We start from the raw sequence: 20,122 nt of genomic DNA on the forward strand, positions 1-20,122 counted from the left end.
AAAATAGTAAAAGGTTTTTAAAATTAACTATAAGTAATCTTGCTGCTAAACAAAAGACAAATAAAATGCTTCAGCAATCCATGCGTCGTCTAATAAAAAGGATTAAAAACTTACATTCATTCCTTCGTCATCTTAAATCAAAAAGTATGAATCATATGATGAATCAAAATCATGAATCATACTATGATTTCTGAAGAAATATCAGCTACACTACTGATATGATATTTTTGTTAAGAGTAGTTGTTAAAAATATTTATATTTGTGACTTTTTTATTATATTTTTCTATTAATTATTTTAAATATTTGTATAATGACTCTTCTTTTAATAGTAACTATTTTTACAAATGTGTGTGTTTGGGTTGTTGTGTATCATTTACATAAAATCTGTTTTGCTTTTTACTATGCTATCGTCTATTTCTTGATACCCCAATCAATAATACTCCATTTTACTTGATCGGGATATCAAGTATAAATATGATGTTGTAACTAATAATATATTAATTTTATTTAATCTATTTAATTATAAGGAGTCTACAAACAGCTATTTTGTCGGATATTACAAAAAAAGTTAAAAACCATTACCCACCAGAACTACGAAGCTTTGCTTTAACATTAAATTTTTATTCTGCTAAAGCATATAGTCATGTTAGGAAAACATTTAATAATGCAATTCCTCATCCAGGAGCTTTAAAAATCGGTATGAAAGTGTTGACTGTTTCCTTGGATTTTGTAAAGAAGCTTTACTTACTCTTTATAGCAAAGTAAAAGAGAAAATCGGTCAACGTGTTGTGTATTCATTGATGTTAGATGAAAGGGCCATTAGAAAATATGTATATGTATATATAAATTAGTAGAAACACTTATCTTATATTTCCTTTGAAATACTGTTTCTCTTTGTGTAAGTTCATCATCATCTTCCTGATGAACTTACAGAAAAACACATAAAGCATATATAAATAAAACTTAAATTTCATAAAAAGAAGCAAAAGCTGATATAAACAATGTCATTAATAAAATTATAAGTATATGTGTGTGTGCGTGAAAAAACTTTGGAGTAAATTAACTAAAACTGTTTTGTTCTGTGATTAATAAATAAATAAATAAATAAGTATATATATATATATATATATATATATATATATATATATATATATATATATATATATATATATATATATATATATATATATATATATATATATATATATATATATATATATACATATATATATATATATATATATATATATATATATATATATATATATATATATAATGGTTGTTTAATAGAGTAACCAAGCTCCATTAAACACCAATTTATATATATACGTCAAAAATAACCACATTCGAAATATGGAAAAATTCGAAATGTATAAAAAGAAAAGAAAAGAAAAGCCTCATACTTAAGATAAGTAAAAGTAATAGTCACTGTTAAATTTTCTTTTTTTTAATTTCTACTGTATATATATATATATATATATATATATATATATATACATATATATATATATATATATATATATATATATATATATATATATATATATATATATATATTATATATACAAAAATTAATTTTATAAATTAATTCTTCACTGAATAAATTGTTTATATTAAGTAAATAGTTATTCTTAGATAACATGGTAAATATTTGTTTAGATGGCTATGCAACGTGTTGGTTGTGGGAGACCAAGTGCTCCAACAACTATTGTTGCTGAAGATGAAATCCTGGCTAAACCACGTGTGTTGCAAGAAAATTGGTGTTTAATGGAGCTTGGTTACTCTATTAACAACCATTATCTGCTTTACAGTGGCTAGCAAAGCGCAGATTGATAAAAAATAGTATGTACGGTGATACGTGCCAACGTCAATTTGGGTTAAACGCAAATCAAAATGCTGCGGATGGTTACCGATGGTATTGTAAAGGTTGCAAACAGCGGCGAAGTGTAAGAGAGGGATCCTTCTTCAGTCAAAGTAGGTTGACACTTCAAAAATTGGTTTGTTATATTTATGGGTGGAGTCGGAATATGTTACAGAGCGATATACAACATGAAGCCTGTATGAATGACGCTAGCCATACATTTGGTGATTGGGGAAACTTTTGCCGAGATGTCTGCGAAGTTTACCTGGAAACAAATTCAACAATGATAGGGGATATTAACGCTGTAGGGGCACCAATTGTAGTGGAAATTGACGAATCTAAATTCTTTCACCGTAATTATTATCGTGGGCAGTGGCGCCCAGGTTATTGGGTATTTGGTGGAATCGAAAGAGAGCCATGCAAGTGCTTCTTAGTTGGATTTCCCAATCGGAATGCACAAACTCTCAAAAATCTTATAGAAAGGTTTATTTGCCAGGAAGTCATATCGTTTCCGATGACTAAGCTTCTTATGCTGGTTTAGATAACCTCCAAGATGGTATATATTCTCATTCAGTTGTCGTGCATGAACGCAGTTTTGTTAATCCCCTTGATAGCGATGTTCATACACAAAACTTCAAAAACCTTTGGATGCGTGTTAAACGTAAACTTCGACAACAGTTTGGTACGCGTGAAGTCTTGTTTACATCATCTTCATGAATTTATCTGGCGTCAAACATTTAAAGAGTTTCCAATATTTTTAGCGTTTCTATCTTGAGTGTCTCGTCAGTATCCTCTATAGTTGATAAATAAAATTTTTCAATTATTGTTTTTTATTATTTTTAAAAATATATTAGCAAGAACAATAATTGTAGTATCCTATATTCTATAATTGTAATAAGAAATTTGTCTAAAACAAACAAAAATTATTCAATCATAAAATATAAAAATTTAAATTTCTTTACATAATTAATAATGTAATAAGTAAATATTAACAATATAAATGATAAAATAATTAAATATCAACAATAAAAACAAAAAACAAAAATATTAAACAAAAACGTATTTAAAAAATAACTACTTTTAAATTTATCTACTTTGGTTTTTATAACTGTTTTAAAAAATTTTAGCCTCTGTGAGCGAGAACGCTAAAAGCAAAAATATCAAATTGTTTTACGCCACTTAACTGCAGTATTACCGTATATATATATATATATATGTGTGTGTGTGTGTGTGTGTGTGTGTGTGTGTGTGTGTGTGTGTGTGTGTGTGTGTGTGTGTGTGTGTGTGAAGACTCCACGGGAAGAAACGGCAGGGCCACATTTTAAAAGTTTTGACTTTTTACACTTTCTAGCTTTTACAACCACAATATCATATTTTGTATTTGAATTCAAATCAAATAAACGATTTGATGCATATTTAAAGTTTGATGGAATGAAATCTCTTTTCTTCATTATACAAAAAATTACCTCCCCGAACGACTAATTTTTAAAAATGTTATTTACATTTGTGAACATTTACATGTTCGGCACTTACTAAAAGACATCAACCAAGTTTACTTTCCTTATCTTTTGAATTATCAAGACTTATATTGGTAGCTCTAAGTCCTTGTTTTTGAAAAACAAGGACTTAGAGCTACCAATATAAGTCTTTTTATTACAAATCAAGAGGTATTTACGAGTAGGAGTTTCTTTGTTCATGTTTGCTTTTCTGCATTTACTTCAATCTTTGGGATAAAGAAAGGAAGATTGGAGACAATAAAAAGAAGTCTTTAAACCACAGGCAAATTATAATTTTTTATTGAATACATTAATAATTATAAAATCTTTATTCTTAATGCAAGTTTTCAATAACTCTAATCATATATACAAATTACGTTTTTTCATTATGTAGGTCACTCACCTCACGATTAAAGAGGGAAACACAAAAATCATTATAAAAGTTTTACTCCAGAACTTAAAAATAAAATATGTGATCACATTTCTTCTTTCAGAGGTCGAGAGTCCCACTATTCTCTTAATTCAGAATTCAAAAAGCTTAAACAACAATTAGATGAGATAGAATTACAGAAAGAACAACGCCACAAAGATGCAGAAACATTTTATGTTAGAAAACGAAATACACAATTTAAAGTAAAAAGGGAACAAAGATTTGAGTCTATTTCTTTTGACTTCCAAAAAAATCTCAATTTACCAAATCAATCAACCAATTACTTTTACTACAGAAGAAAATTGGCATTTTATTCATTTAATATTTACGTGCTTTGAAGTAATGAAGTTTTTTTGTATTGTTATGATGAAACTATTGCTAGAAAAGGGGCTTATGAGGTAACTTTAATGTTATATGATTTTTTTATGAAACATTTAGAGAAAGAAATTCGATCTGTAGAGCTATTTTGTGATTCATGTGCCGGCTAAAACAAAAACTATACATTAATTCGTTTTATGGATTTTCTTATTCATGAAAAAAAAGGTTTGACTTTATCAAAGTTTATGTATCCAGAAAGTGGACATTCTTACATGGAATGTGATAAAGATATGGGGTTAATTAATTGCAAAACACCCGCATGTATTCCATCAGATTGGATTAACACATTCATAAATTTTTCTATGGTAAAAAATATAACTGATTTTATAAGACCGTTTTATAACAACAAATGTCCAATTCCAACACGTCCCCTTCGGGAAATTTTTTTTTAGAGGAGACTCAACAGGCATTATATTTCATCGTAATTCGTGGAATGGATTATTGTTAAAAACAAATTTAAGAAATAATAGGAAGAATGCTACAAAAGGTGAGATCCCGATTCTATATTATGCAAAACTTTGTATCTCCGAGGCAAAGTACAGAGACCTACAAGTATTAAAAAAGTTTACATCCAATACAAAGTTTTATGATTCTCTGCCTTACAATCAGGAGCTTGTCGAGACATTTCATGAAAATATTGACGCTGAAGATGATGAATAAATAGACACCTTTTTTCGTTTATAGTTTGACCTTTCTTTCTTTTTTTATTTTATTATTATTTCTTGAAAGATTTTTAAAAGTTAATTTGTTTTTTATTTCTCTGCATTTTAACTAAAACAATTTATATAATTAATAATCACAAGATATTGATATTATGATAAAAATTGAGAATACACATAAATATTAACTTTTTGGTTACATTGTATTTACCCATTAAAAATTAAAGCTCATTTATTATCAGGAAAGACTTCCTGCAATCAGTGGCGGATCAAGGGGGGCTAGGGGGGGCTGTAGCCCCGGGCCCCACAATTTTAGGGGCCCCGATTCAAAGTAAATAATTTTTTATTAACTCTGAAAATTAAATCTTTTATTAACTTAAAAGAGCCAAAGTTAAATTTACTAAATTGTCTGAAAACAAAAGCACAAAAATAAAATAACTGTAAACAAAAACGCTGCATTATATATTTTTTCCGGTCTTTGACTACGAAGGAGCGCAACTACTTCTACAAAAAAAAAATTACTAGATTGGTAGCAGCGCGTTATAGCAATAATTGAATGTAACATTTGTACAAATTGCTATAAAAATAATTCCCTTCGGAAAATTATTAATGACTTGAATAATTATATTGTTATTGAAAATGCATTAACGATTGCAACTCTACAATTCTTATGTACTTCCGCACAAAAGAGTTCTTGTGTGAATGCATTTAATAGCTGAAGCGCTAAATTCGTGAAAGAGAAAAGAAGAACAGTGAACACTTTTCAGGTTATACAGCTATAATTAAAATGCTTAGAAAATATGAAAGTGGAGCTTCTAAAAGAAGATCGAAGAAGAGAAAGAGAGAGGAAATGGTAGCTAAACTTCTGAAAATGACAAATTTTTTTCATCAAACCAAACTAATATGCAATTTCCACAAACTGTAGATAATAATAAAAACAATGAAAGAAAAGATGAAAACAATAACATGGAAAATGAGATAGCCTGCCAAGGTCCTTTAAATGAAATTCAAGAAGTTGAAAGTGTTGAATCTACAATGCATAATGAGCTTGACTCAGGTACTCCAATTTTTACTATCTTTAATGACACTTCTAACATCTGCTAAACAAACGATTTACTTTTTAGGCAGTTCATATTTTTATTCTATAAATTGTCACTTATTATTTTTTTATTAGGCTTATTTATCACGATTTTTTTTCCTAGATACCATTCTACGCGAAGACCCTGCTTTATAGCCATTACAATTAAAGGAAAATGAATGTATGAAGTATTTAAACAAGGAGTATGCTTTTTTTCAAAATAAAGACTCTAATTTCGAATCTTCGAAGCGGATGTTCAAAAACCAGTACAGATATTATTCGGTTAAATATTTTCAAAAAGTGATGAATAATGGCGAAAAGTGTGACCGAAAATGGTTAATGTTTTCTGAATCCACTGGATGTGTATTTTGTTATGTTTGCAAGTTGTTTTCAATCGATTACGACAACGTATTTGTCAAAAGTGGCTTTTACAATTTGAAAAAGCTAAACAAACTATTTTCGGCCACGAAAACAGCAAGGAAGATATTCAATGTACGATTAAGTGGATAGAATTCATAAAATAAAATACTCATGTCGATGAATATATGGTAAGCCAGATTAAAAGTGAATTTAATTATTGTTCTGCAATCTTAAATAGAATAGTAGCGGTTATTCGTTTTTTAGCCGGAAGAGGTTTAGCATTTCGAGGCCATAATGAAGTTATAGGATCGTCAAATAACGGAAATTACTTAGGCATGTTAGAACTGCTTACTCAATTTGATCCAGTTTTAAAGCAACACATTGACACTTTTTCAAATAAAGGCAAAGGTAACGTAAATTATTTGTCTAAAACTATTTGTGAAGAGCTAATTGATATTATGTCTCAAAAGGTTTTAACGCACATTATTACCAAAATAAAAAAAAGCAAAATACTGGGGAATTATCGTAGATTCGACTCCTGATATTTCTCACGTGGATTAACTTTCTGTGATATTTCGTTATTATCTAAATGGCCACGTGTATGAACGATTTTTTTGTATTCTACAAATTAAAAGCCACGACGGTAAATCTTTGATTATTGACATTTTAGATCTACTGGAAAGATATGGTATTGATATAACCAATTCTTAGGGACAGGCATACGATAATGCAAGCAAAATGTCTGGTAAATAGTCTGGATTACAAGCACGTTTAAAAGAGCGGAGTGAATTAGCTTTTTATATCCCCTGCGCTGGACATTCTTTAAATTTAGTAGGGCAGTGCAGTGTCAGTGAGTGCATCAATTCTATCAACTATTTTGGCGTTCTCCAGAGTTTGTATTCATTTTTTGTAGCTTCAACACATAGATGGGATTTATTGAAAGGAAATCATGCTACACTCAAGCGCCTATCAGATACACGATGGTCATGTAGGTCAGATGCTTCAAAAAGTTTAGTAGAAAATTTTGATGGGATTCATGCAGCGCTATGTCTTATAGCTGAGGATACAGAAGAAAAATCTGATACTCGTTATGAAGCTTTGTGTTTATTAGATAAGATCACTAAGCTAGAGTTTGCATTCATGGCTGTACTTTGGTATCACATACTTAAGAGGTTTAATGCAGTTAGCAAATTTCTTCAAGAAGTTGAATTAGATTTGCATACAGCAAGCAGTATGTTACTTTCACTAATTGACTTTGTAAAAAACTTACGAAACGACTTTACGAGATTTGAGAATGAATCAAAAAAACTTAGCTCGTTTATTGAAAAAGACTATTCGGATAAGAACAAAAGAAAGGTAATTAATAAATTGAGCAACGGAGAAAACCAAGTTGATTCTTTAAGCGTATCCGACAAGTTTTGAGTGAATACATTTTTTGTCATTATTGACAAACTTGTGACGCAATTAACTATAAGAAGTGATGGTTACAACTACGTAAATAAGTTATTTGGATTTCTATCGAAGCAGTTAACTATTAGTACCATGGAATTGCAAGTTGGCGCGAAAAAAATTGTAGAAGTGTACTCAAATGATTTAGAAGATAGTTTCATATTTGAAATAGAACAATTTGTAACATTATTAAAGTTGCAGCCTCCGGGGTTTTTTTCGCATAAAAAAAATAAATCTTAGACTGAAAACACATTGGTTCCTCTGCATGTTTTAAATTGGATTGTTGAAACCGATATTATTGATGTATTTCCAAATGTTTATATAGCATATTGCTTGTTTCTAACTATTCTCATAACAAATTGCGAGGCTAAGAGATCATTCTCTACTCTTAAAAGAGTTAAGAACATGCACCGATCAACAATGGTCCATAGTCGTTTAAGTAATATAGCAAGATTAACTATTGAGTCAAAATTATTAGAAACTTTGGATTTCAGCGATGTGATTGCAGAGTTTTCGGGGAAGAAAAACAGAAAAAAATCACTCAACTTAATTCGATAAAATATATATAAAATTTGTATATAAATAAATATCAGTAATAGCGTTTTCAAGAAAGTCTTTGTTTTACTCATTTTTGTCGTTGTTAGTGGAACGGGGCCTTCTACTTTTAAATAGCCCCGGGCCCCGAAAAGTCTTAATCCACCACTGCCTGCAATAAACACCTGTTTGTACATACAGTTTTGTGAAATCTGTATGGGCAAAGCTTTAAACCTTAGAATTAAAAAGAAAAATTGCATTTTGTCATCAACAACAAAAAAGTACATTTAATTTATACTGGCCCAATATTGTTTTAAGGTCGATACTAGATTCCAGTGGCAAAGTCGGTTGATAAAAAAGCTCCTGCCTAATTTTATTTATAAACTAATATGAAAATATTAATAATTTAACTTTTTACTTGATCTAAAAACTAAAAATGACGTTGTACAGGGGAAAAAACGGCAGAGTCCAAAAAAAACTTCACTTAAAAAAAAAGTCTAAAATGAAAATTATTACACTTAAATTGAATATATAACTTTAATTGCATACAAAAATGGTTATTTTTGCAATATACTTTATAAATGCACACATTTTTCCTAAAAATTCAAAACTTATATAGGTTTAAAAGTTAAAAAACGAATTATCTCAAAATGAAAAATGTGACCCTGCCTTTTTTTTCCCGTGTAGTCTTCATATATATATATATATATATATATATATATATATATATATATATATATATATATATATATATATATATATATATATATATATATATATATATATATATGTATATATATATATATATATATACATATATATATATATATATATATATATATATATATATATATATATATATATATATATATATATATATATATATATATATATATATATACAGTATCGGAAATAACGAGTGCAACCAAATAATGCTAATTTAGTTTCTTTATATAAAAGTGCTGCATTTTTTCAATTTAGAGAAATAACTATGTAACTGTTTAGAGACAAATTTGTACACGAAAATTAATAAATTAATCAAAAGTATTAAAAAAAGTTGATTTCCTTCTGGACAAAACAAGTGCAACTCAACAAAATGTTGACCAAGCCGTAATTCGCTATCAATATTTCGTGGCGAATCCTTTGTTGTCGATCACAGCCTTGCATCTTCGAGGCATAGATTCGATCAGGTGATTAATGAAACTTTGTGGAATCGCTGCCCAGGCCTTTTGGATTTGTTCAAACAGTTGATCCTTATTACGAACACCTTCACAATTAATTCTGCGGTTGACGATCTTCCACAGATTCTCGATAGGGTTGAGATCCGGAGATTGAGGCGGCCAATATATCACCGATAGGTGGCTGTCTTGAAACCACTGCTTGATTACTTTTGCAGTGTGTTTCGGATCGTTGTCTTGCTAAAAAACCCATTTAATTGGCATTTTCCATTCAGCATGAGGTAACATAACATCTTTCACGATATTTTTATACATAAAACGGTCCATTATTCCATCGTTTCGATGTATTGGACCTAAACCGTTAGAAGAAAAACACCCCCAGACCATTACATTGCCTCCACCATGCTTCACGGTCTTATGGCAGAAACGCAAATCGAGGCGTTTTCCGGCCGGTCGACGTACACGGCAAATGCCATCGCTCCCAATGATGTTGAACTTCGATTCATCACTGAACAGGACAGTTCGCCATTTCTGCACATTCCAGTCAATATGAGATGTAGCAAACAGGAGTCTTTTCTTCTGGTTTTTTAGTGAAATCAGCGGTTTCTTTGCAGGGCGTCGAGAAAACAATCCGGCTTCAACAGCACGTCGTCTGATTGTTTGGTCCGATAGAGGCAGCTCTAATTGATTTTGTATCTCGACTGATGATATCCAGGGATCCTTCTTGATGGATCTGACGATTATAGTATCCTCTCTAGAAGTGATGGAACGCAGTCTTCCACTTTTGTTATCTGCTGCAAACTTCCCCGTAGATATTTGGAACATAGTCTTGATACGGTCCATTTTTTCACGCAATATTTATCACAAATACTTTTTTGTGACATTCCACTTACGTAATCGCCAATAATTTTCTTTCTTAGTTCCAATCCAAAACTGTCGGGAGCCATTTTTGCACTTGCAGTCATAAAAATAATAAAAAGAAATAATCACGCCTCTCAAGGCTTACCGTATTACATTTACCTTGTGATGATACAATAATGCTCTGTGGAACACAACGTCTTGGTTGGATGTGAACTGTATTGATGTAAAGAAACACTTGTTGTATTTCACTTCTTGTATTGATGTTCTTCGATAAAACACTTTGATAAAACTCACTTCGATAAACTGTCTTGATAATACTGACTGATTGACTTCCATATACTGACTGAATTAGATGTCGATTTACATGTCTCTTATATAGCAAAATGAACCTGTGTGAACCTGTTCTGGAAGATTCTAGATGCTTCTTTTCGATGCTTCTGGAAGCTTCTGGATGCGTCTGGATGCTTCTGAATGTTTCTGGATGCTAATGGATGCTTCCAGATGCTTCTTCTGGAAACTTCTGGAAGCTTCTGCATGCTTCTGGAAACTTCTGGATACTTCCTTTAATTATTAAAATACTTCCGTGACGTTGACACGGACCAGACTTAAGAAAATGAAACAAACCAAAAAAGTTGCACTTGTTTTGTCCGCTAAAAAATGGCACTTGTCAACGAAATTCTGCCTGTGTGCTGTCACCTGTCAGCTGATTGCTCATGTCATGGCATGCTATGACTCCTGACTCTTGAACTGTTTGCTGTGGTAGTATAGTTAGTTTCGTTTTTAAGACATGTAAAATTAGGAACACTTTTTAGCATTGTTCGATGTTGGTTGCAAATGTTTTGTCCAATACTGTATATATATTTATATATATATATATATATATATATATATATATATATATATATATATATATATATATATATATATATATATATATATATATATATATATATATATAGACCACAGAATAAAATAGTTTTAGTTAATTTACTCCAAAGTTTTTTTTAATATTTATATATATTCTCTCCTTATTGGTATAATATAAGGTTACAATAATAAAACCAATCATTTTGACTAAATTTGCAAAACGATCAGATTAAACATTATTAAACATATTCTCTCTGTTATCAATAAAAATAGAGATACAAACAATGATAAAAATATACGTAATTAATTTTGTCATTAAATTTTTTCGAAATAATTTCTTCTCTTCTTTAAAAATTCTGATTTTGCTTTCTGCAACTTAACATATGTGAATAACATGCCAACCGAGCATGAACCAAGCATGGTTCGATACCAGTGTAATTTTTTTAAACATGGCCGTCGACACCGGGGAGTCAGGAGGGGGGTCATTGCACCACTATTTTTCAGGACAATGTTTTTGAAAAAAAAAACATTACTAGGGTAACTTAATCAAACCTCGCCCACATCCACACTAAAATTACAGTTGAAAGGCATTTTGTAGACCTACACTGCTGCACAATACATCATTCAATAGCTTAGTCTTTCAGCTACAAAACTATGCAGACTATTGCAGACTTTTTAAAAGTGTTTGGCATTACTATTAAAAACTGTACTGTGTGTCAAAAGCTCTGAATCTCGCCCATTTGAACTCAATCACTCCATGTTGATTTAAAGTCGCCCACTGTGTGCCTTTTAAAAAGAACTTATTCTCGCCTAGGGTGACGTTATATACAGGTTGGTGAGATTAAATCTCGTTAGTTAATTTGTATGCTCAATTGCACTAATTAGAAAAGTAAAAAAAACCATGGGGTTTTGTGAATGCGAACTTTCACCCCTTCCTAAATTCTGACCTGGATCTGGATGGGACTCGTAATTGTATTACGAGTCCCATCCAGATCCAGGGTTACGAGTTCGAATCCTGCTCGAAACAATTATATGTTATCGGTTAGGCTTGAAATGGGGAACCAACTCATTAAATGCTTATGCCCTAGTGGCGGTGCGTTGTGATAAGACCATTGGGTCTTATCACAAAATTAATAAGACCATTAGGTCTTAACGCACATAAGGCCATTAGAGTATTCTTAAAATAAAATAATAAAAAAAGTTTATACATATAATACGAAATCGTATGCATTTTTTATTATATGAAAAAGATTTTAAAATATTTAATACATATTAGTCAGTATTGTTCTCGGGACCAACCCATGGTTGCAATAAAGATGATAGTGAATTGAACTTCTTTTTTTTTTTGTTGCTGTAGACTTTTTGGCACAATTTTCTAATTTTCTTTTCTCAGCCAATACTTTTTTTTTCTTCTTTTTCTTTGAGTCGCTTAGCAGCATTGATAAGTCGCAGTTGTTTTCTTTCGCATTTTTTTCTTTCCTGTTCGAATTTGTCTTGATGATATTTCAGCTTTGCTGCGTATGCTTCTTGAGAAGTTAAAACGAAGTATTTTATCTGACCTTGTCTGCTTGCTATCTTTTTTTTCAGTGCGGTGGCCTTAGGATATGCTGAGACATCCTCATCTCCATCACCTGCACATATATAAAAACAAATGGCTTGAATATGGTGTGGTTGCATGGTTGAAGCCAGTTTGATGTGTGTGAAGGCATTTCAACTATATTTATCTGGTTCTGGATAGCAATATCAATTAGTTCAATGAAGTTGTGAGAATCATGTCCATCCGAAATCAATAACTGAGGACGTTGTGGACCAATGTTTTCTAAAAATGTCTTGGTAAACCATAGCTTTGCTAGCCCCTGTTTAGTCCAACCACTTTCGGACCAGCTCCAATTTGTTTCCGGTAGCGCGGTCTCTGTGTTAAAACCCAATTAAGACCTGAATGTCTTTCCCTTCACTATAACCTGGGGTGGAATGAACTTACCCTGTGCATTTATAGTGTTTTGACGAGCATTATCTTTTTACACAATTACTCAGTATTCAACGCAGGGCCTTAGTACTGTAATATAACAATACACATAGGAAGCGTATTATTTTATGTGTATTGTTATACACAACTGTGTATAACAATACACATAGGAAGCGTATTATTTTGAAGGCAATCAAATATGCATTAACGTGGATATCATCAATTTTTGTCAAGTAAATTTGGGATTCAATTTTACGATAATGATAATGTTGATTTAAATGTAATTAATTTATAAAATAATTTCCTCAATAGTATATAGAATAAAAATACATATAAAATATACTTCTTTGTAAGCAATCAAAAACTTATGTCCTTAATATATATCTTTACAAAATTTTATGATTTTGAATTTCGATTATTTTTTAAATATGTCATCCCAATTTAATTAAAAAGGAGTCACGGCGAAAGGTTTTTTTTAAACTGCTGGTAGCGAAAGAGTTAAATCTCATAAATATGTCATAATGTAACATGCTGCATCTATTCTCGCCCATCCGGGCGAGGTTGAATGTATTGGACGATAATATATTTATTCTGTGGGCGAGATTAAGTTAATTTGGGCGGTTGAGCAGAAAATAACTTTATGCATATTCTACTATTTCAAACGATTGTAAATGTTATTACAATTAGAGAATAAAATGTTGAGAACAAAATAAAATTATAATCTAAATGCAAAACAACTAATTAACTTGGTAGAGTTGCATTAGCTGGTTTTAATTCGGCAAATTAAGTAGCAAAAAACTTAGCAAAAATCAACAAATTTTCCTTAAGTGATAATTTTTTATTTGCGGTTCCTCTGAGGTTGGTTGTTATGATGCTGATAAAGGTTGGCTTGCTGTTCTAAATAAATGTCTTTGTGATGATGTAGCGTGTGTGTTAACGGACATATAAGCAATCAAAGATGGTGGGCAAGATTAAGTGATGGGCAAAATAACATTAAACTATCCTAATAATAAAAAATGCGCCAAAAGTAATTATTTAATGCTGGTCTTAATCGTACTAAAGGCAGTTATTTACGAATCAAAGTATAAAAAATTATCAAAATCGAACAGTTCAAAAAAAAAAGTTATGAGGTTTTAAGTGACGATTTTTGAACATATGGAATTGTTAAAGAAGCTGTGGTCAAACTTTTTTTTTTTTTCACACAAATTGTTATAACTTTGTCAATTCTTGTCGAAATGTTTATAACTTGGTATCAAATGACCGGGTATCATACCTTTCATGGCATAATTTTCTACCTACAATTCTCTCGAACATAACATCATCTAAATCATCCAGTTGCTTTGTAGACAATTGTTTATAAAAATTCATTAATTTTAGTCTTCGTTCTAATTTCCTTTTTTCTTTTTTATCTAATATTTGGTGCTTGCAAGTATACCTTTAATAAATTACAGATCAAATTTGAGCATGTTGTAGACAATTTCTCTTTCTTTACGTACTGTGGAAATTGACGACTTAACTACATTAACAAATGGACCACTTATCTACAAAATGCTGCACGCAGAGTAGCTTTCAAATTACTACATTCTTATGTTCCAGTGATCAGAAAGTGTAGAAAATCAGCATCGTGTTTAATAAAAATAAAGAAACTATGAAAAAGAATATGAAGACGGTTTCCTCGATATCTAGGGATGATACTCCATGAGAGTTTTTGGTGTTCTAAAAAATTTACAAAACCCTGCGGATCACCTTTGCCAACTTTAAACCTTATCTTATTCATAACCACAACATTTTTGACCACTACAATAATTGCTAAATAATTTACATTTTTCTGTCTTTAGAGACCTCATTGCTGAACGACATTCAGTAGCAATTGCATCAAGAGGGTGAAAATAACAATTCAATTCATTCAGAGTTTTATCCTAAGTAAATTTATTTCAGAGAAAAAAAAAGATTAAAAAAACAACATTGAAAACCTTTTTCCATTTCCGCGGTCATTGATTAGTAATTGCTTTTTATCTAAAAGAACATATAACTATATAACTTAAAGTGCTTGTTTATACGCTATAGAAGATATATATATATATATATATATATATATATATATATATATATATATATATATATATATATATATATATATATGTATGTATGTATATACAATATATGGTTGAATACTAGAAATAAAAGAATGATAATAATATAACAACAACAATAATAATAATACAATTAATAATAATGATAACAACAACAATAACATAATAATAATAACAGTAATAACAAAAGTAATAATAACAATAATAATAATAACAACAATAATAGTAGTAATAATAACAATAATAACATAATAATAATAACAGTAATAACAAAAGTAATAATAACAATAATAATAATAACAACAATAATAGTAGTAATAATAACAATAATAACATAATAATAATAACAGTAATAACAAAAGTAATAATAACAATAATAATAATAACAACAATAATAGTAGTAATAATAACAATAATAACAGTTATAACAAGAGCAATAGTAACAACAACAACAACAACAATAATAATAATAGTAATAAAAATATAAGTTCCGAAACTTATTTCGAATAATAAATACTAAGAAATTATAAAAAACTTTACTGATAGTTTTATCTCACGCACCTCAGCGTTATATTCAGTAATATTAATATGCTTAACACCATTGGTTTTTTCTTAGCAATTATTAGTATTACTGAAGCTTCTTCCACTGTTTTTTCAAGCTCTTCGTTTATAATAAATACCTTGAGTTCATCAAGATGTTGAAACAGGTTGTGGTCAAGAAAAATATATTTACTTTATATTCTCTATTTTAACAAATCAATTTACATGGAAAAAAATTTTCTTGAGTGCAATTAAGTATGAACATAGCTTTATAACAAAGCTACAACAATTTATATACTGAAATAAATTTGAACAATAACCTATAATGGCATAACTTACTTATTTGTATTTTTGCGACATAACATTTAAGTCCAATTTCAGTGTGCCATACCCGTAATTGCTTGAAATAACCTCTTTAAACAATGCTGGACTTCATGTTTATCATAGTAAAGAAAAAATAGAAAAATAAAAGTACCGATAAAGTCAACAAGGATTTACTCAACCTATCGTCATTTGACTTGCTTTGTCGTTATTTGACTTAACGTGTCGTAAATTGACTCAATTTAACATCATTTGACACAACTTAACATCGTTTGGCAGAGTTTAGCGTCATGGAGCAACGAAGATTGCATGTTTTAAAACAGCTTCGCCGCGGGGTAATAATACAAACAAATTAATTAATTATGTTTTAATGCAAATTATAAATGGGTCAAAAATAAATTTTTTAATTTTTAACGTTATTTTGATATAAATTCAAAAAATAAAATCTTGAATTTTCAAAATGTTGGTCGTGACATTTTATTTTTAAAACTTTTTTTAATATTTTTTTTTTTGGTAAGAATTCGGCTCAACATTTTCTGTATTGTTTCTTAATGTTTATTAAAATGATACGAACCAAAGGTTCAATCATTTTAAGCATTAGGTTTAAACCATCACAAGACGTATTTTGTATTTAACTTAATGGGTAATATAAAATATGTGAAAGTTACACATAATAATTACACATACATAAAAGATTTTTTTTTATTGTTGGTTTATTATATTTTATACTCAGTATAAGTATTATATAAGTTTTCTTGTTAGTTAAAAATGAAAAAAGTATTATTGATTTTGCTTATCTCATCATATGCATATTGCACAATATCGCTGAGGTATAATTTTATTTTTAAATAAATTTTTACTTAATGTTGTTGTCATTATTAATGTTATTATTATTACTAATACTAGTATTATTGTTATAATTATTATTACTTTTAAAATAAAAAATAAAAACTTTGAAACCTTTCTCCCTAGTGCACCATTGTTTATCGTAATAACTTAAACTACTTTTGCTTTTAAAAGAAATTTTATATTTTGGAAGTTGTTTTAAGTCTTATTTAACAATCGTTTTTTTTAATACAAAGATGTTTTTATATTAGATTTCATACCTCACCAAGCGGGCTTGCAATGCATGCAAGTTTACGTGGCTAAATTTTCTATAAATATTCTATTTTAAATCTTTTAATATTTTAAATGACATATTAATTTATTGCACCGTAAGATGATATGTATAGTAATTTCTAAAATGGCTGTTTTCAGACTTTGATTGGTTCTTATGTATTTTTTAACTCTTTTAAAGAAATATCTTTTAAAAGAGAGCTAAAACAACAGTTTTTCAGCTCATAAAATAAAATAATTTTTTAACGCAAAAAAAAAAAAAAAATACACAACCACTAAGAGTAAAGACTGGTTTATCATACATACCTCAAAAAATTTGTTTTATTAAAAAGTTAGGGAGCAAAATAGATAAAAATATAAAGCTACTGTTCCACAACCTCACAGTAATCAAGATGCTTCTAAAACATGATTGAATGGATGTTGATGTTATCAAACTAATTTTTGTCTTATTTAGAACATGCGTCATAGGAAAATGAAACGTCATTTTGAATAGCTTTACAAAGATAATTTTCTTCAAGAGCTGGAAAGTATGCTCAAAGTGAACTAATTATACTGAGTATTGGACATCATTTATAATCAACTGAAATCGCGTTACTTTCCAATGTATAAATTTGCTTCAGACATCGGTGTTTTGCAATCTACCACTTTGTAAAATTTGGATGACAGATATCATCAAGATGACAGATGTCGTCAAGATGACAGATGTCGTCAAGATGACAGATGTCGTCAAGATGACAGATGTCGTCAACATAACATTGATTTCTTTAAAAGTACTCTAGAAGTTGTTCATATTAAAAAAAATAAAAACATATGTCGACCATTTGCCTGTGAAATTTGCAATTTTTGGGACACCTTCAGAGAAAAAATAGAAAAGGCTTTGTGTATTAGAGAACTTATATTTTTATTAATAATTAAGAGTTTATAAATGTAGTGCAGCTTTTCTAAAGAATGTACTGCATTAATATTGTTTTGTGACTACAACTGAAAGTTCATTTTCAAAACTAAAATAGTGAAAACTTATTTTAGACACTTGTTGGGAAAAGATAGGCTACATAACTTGGCTGCACTGTCTATTGAAAAGATTTTGATGACTTTAAACTTTAATGACATTATAAATACTTTGCGGAACAGAAAGGCTATGGTGTGATTTTCATATGATAGATTTTTTAAAACAGTTATAAAATTTACCTACTAATATCAATAGACTACTATTAACTTCGTATAATTTTTTTCAAATCAAGTTCCCATTAATCCTATCATTTAGCTAGAGAAGTATTTTGAAAAAAAAAGCCTAATTTCTTTTTAGAACTTTACACTTATTACTCCCATATATTAATTGTATACAATATTAAAAAAGTTTGAGAATTTGCTTATTGATTGTTATAGTTAGCCCAGATAATTTGCAATACTCTTAAATTAAAAGAAATTGTAAGCAAGAGCAAATTTAGATATCCTTTTGTAATGTATAGCAATAAAAGATTACAAAGCATTGTAGCATAATAAGCTATTAAAAAAAAATCTATAACCTGATGTTCACAAGTGTGTTTTGATATAGTAAACTAATTATCAAAAGGAATAACTCTCAACTTATTAACTTAACCTTTATGAAAAACTAAGTGTAAAAAGGTAGAGCTCACCTTTATGAAAAACTAAACTCACCTTTATGAAAAACTAAGTGTAAAAAGGTAGAAACAAGAAAAATTGCAAGCATGCGAGTTCATGTTGTTGTTTAATTCAATTTCAAAACTCAATACATTTTTGTTGATATATAGCTTTTAACCTGAACAAAATACTGGTTATTGTATTCTATAATTAATATAAAATGTTTATCTTTTAATAGCAACTGATGGTAAATTATATTAAATAAAGCAGCAAACTTTGATAAATTTTATATTTATAATGCTAATAATATATTTTACATTATATACTCCAGAAGAAAAAAAAAAATATGTCTGCTCTAAAAAGAAAAAAAAAAAAACCTTAAATAAAATGTACTCTGTCTTTACAAATTTTATGAATAGTTTCATTATGTAATTTTTTGTATAAAATCAAGTATAAAATCTGTATAAAATTTTGTATAAAATCAATTTTGTATAAAATCAAGAGTGCTTTTTTTAAATTTCCGTGAATATCTCTTGCTTAATAATATAAAAACAGAGATGCGTCATGTTTAATTTTGATGTAATATTATTAATTTTTTTATTAAAACTTGCTTCTTCAAATGTAAAAGCTAATTTTGATGAAATTTTTTTTTATTACGAAAATTGCCCTAATTCACCTTTATTTGGTTAAATTTTTCGACTTTAATACTCTTTGCAAGCTTGTAATACCAGCGCTTATATGTAACTGTACAAAAGAATTGTTCAGTAGAAAAACAAATAAATATAACTTTTTTTGTTAAATTTTCCAATAGAGAATACAATTTATTATTCAAATTATTTCCATCAGAATAATATCGAATTTTTATCCTATATAATATATATAAAGAAAAATATTTACGTACGCCTTATCAGCCTCTCAATATTTAGGTTAAACAATAACTTCTTCAGAATTTGTAGAATTACATGAAACATGTAAGCTAGTAAAACATATGCAAAAATTTTCTTCCAAAAATTTAAATGTTTAACTATTTATAATTAACAAGTTGGTATTAGTATTTTGTACTTTATACTCATTGAAAATACTTATTGAAAATACTTATAATTCAAATACTGCTGAAAGCATTTACAATGCACATTGTCCACTTTGTCGCTGTTTTTTCTGAAGTGTCACTTAGCCACTATTTATTCTGAATTAATTCTTGTTTTATTCATTTACCTTGGTTTCATTAGGGTAATTATTGAATTATATCGAGGGAATTATTTTAAATTAAAGATGGCTGCGGTTAACAGCGAAAATAAAAAGACTCTTGAATCAGTAAATGAAAATTGAGAAA

At 29.0% G+C, this 20,122-nt stretch overlaps 1 protein-coding gene and 1 long non-coding RNA gene across 2 annotated transcripts in view; one reads left to right on the forward strand and one right to left on the reverse strand.

The window, feature by feature from the left end:
• Window positions 1–1,595: 1,595 nt before the first annotated feature.
• On the reverse strand, window positions 1,596–16,343 carry LOC136088892 (uncharacterized). Its single transcript, XR_010642604.1, has 3 exons — window positions 16,090–16,343; window positions 15,091–15,133; window positions 1,596–2,654 (listed from the first exon to the last, which is right to left on the reverse strand). It is a non-coding gene; the product is annotated as an uncharacterized LOC136088892 (long non-coding RNA).
• A 471-nt stretch (window positions 16,344–16,814) lies between these two features.
• Window positions 16,815–20,122, forward strand: part of LOC100199063 (gamma-aminobutyric acid receptor subunit pi) — a 59,172-nt gene continuing 55,864 nt past the window's right edge. The window contains exon 1 of the mRNA XM_065813976.1: window positions 16,815–16,901. Within this exon, the coding sequence (XP_065670048.1) occupies window positions 16,840–16,901 (62 nt within the window). The 5' untranslated portion in view covers window positions 16,815–16,839. The remainder of the gene's footprint in view (window positions 16,902–20,122) is intronic.

This window comes from Hydra vulgaris, chromosome 12, assembly GCF_038396675.1.
Source record: "Hydra vulgaris chromosome 12, alternate assembly HydraT2T_AEP".
In the NCBI taxonomy this organism is placed as follows: Eukaryota; Metazoa; Cnidaria; class Hydrozoa; order Anthoathecata; family Hydridae; genus Hydra; species Hydra vulgaris.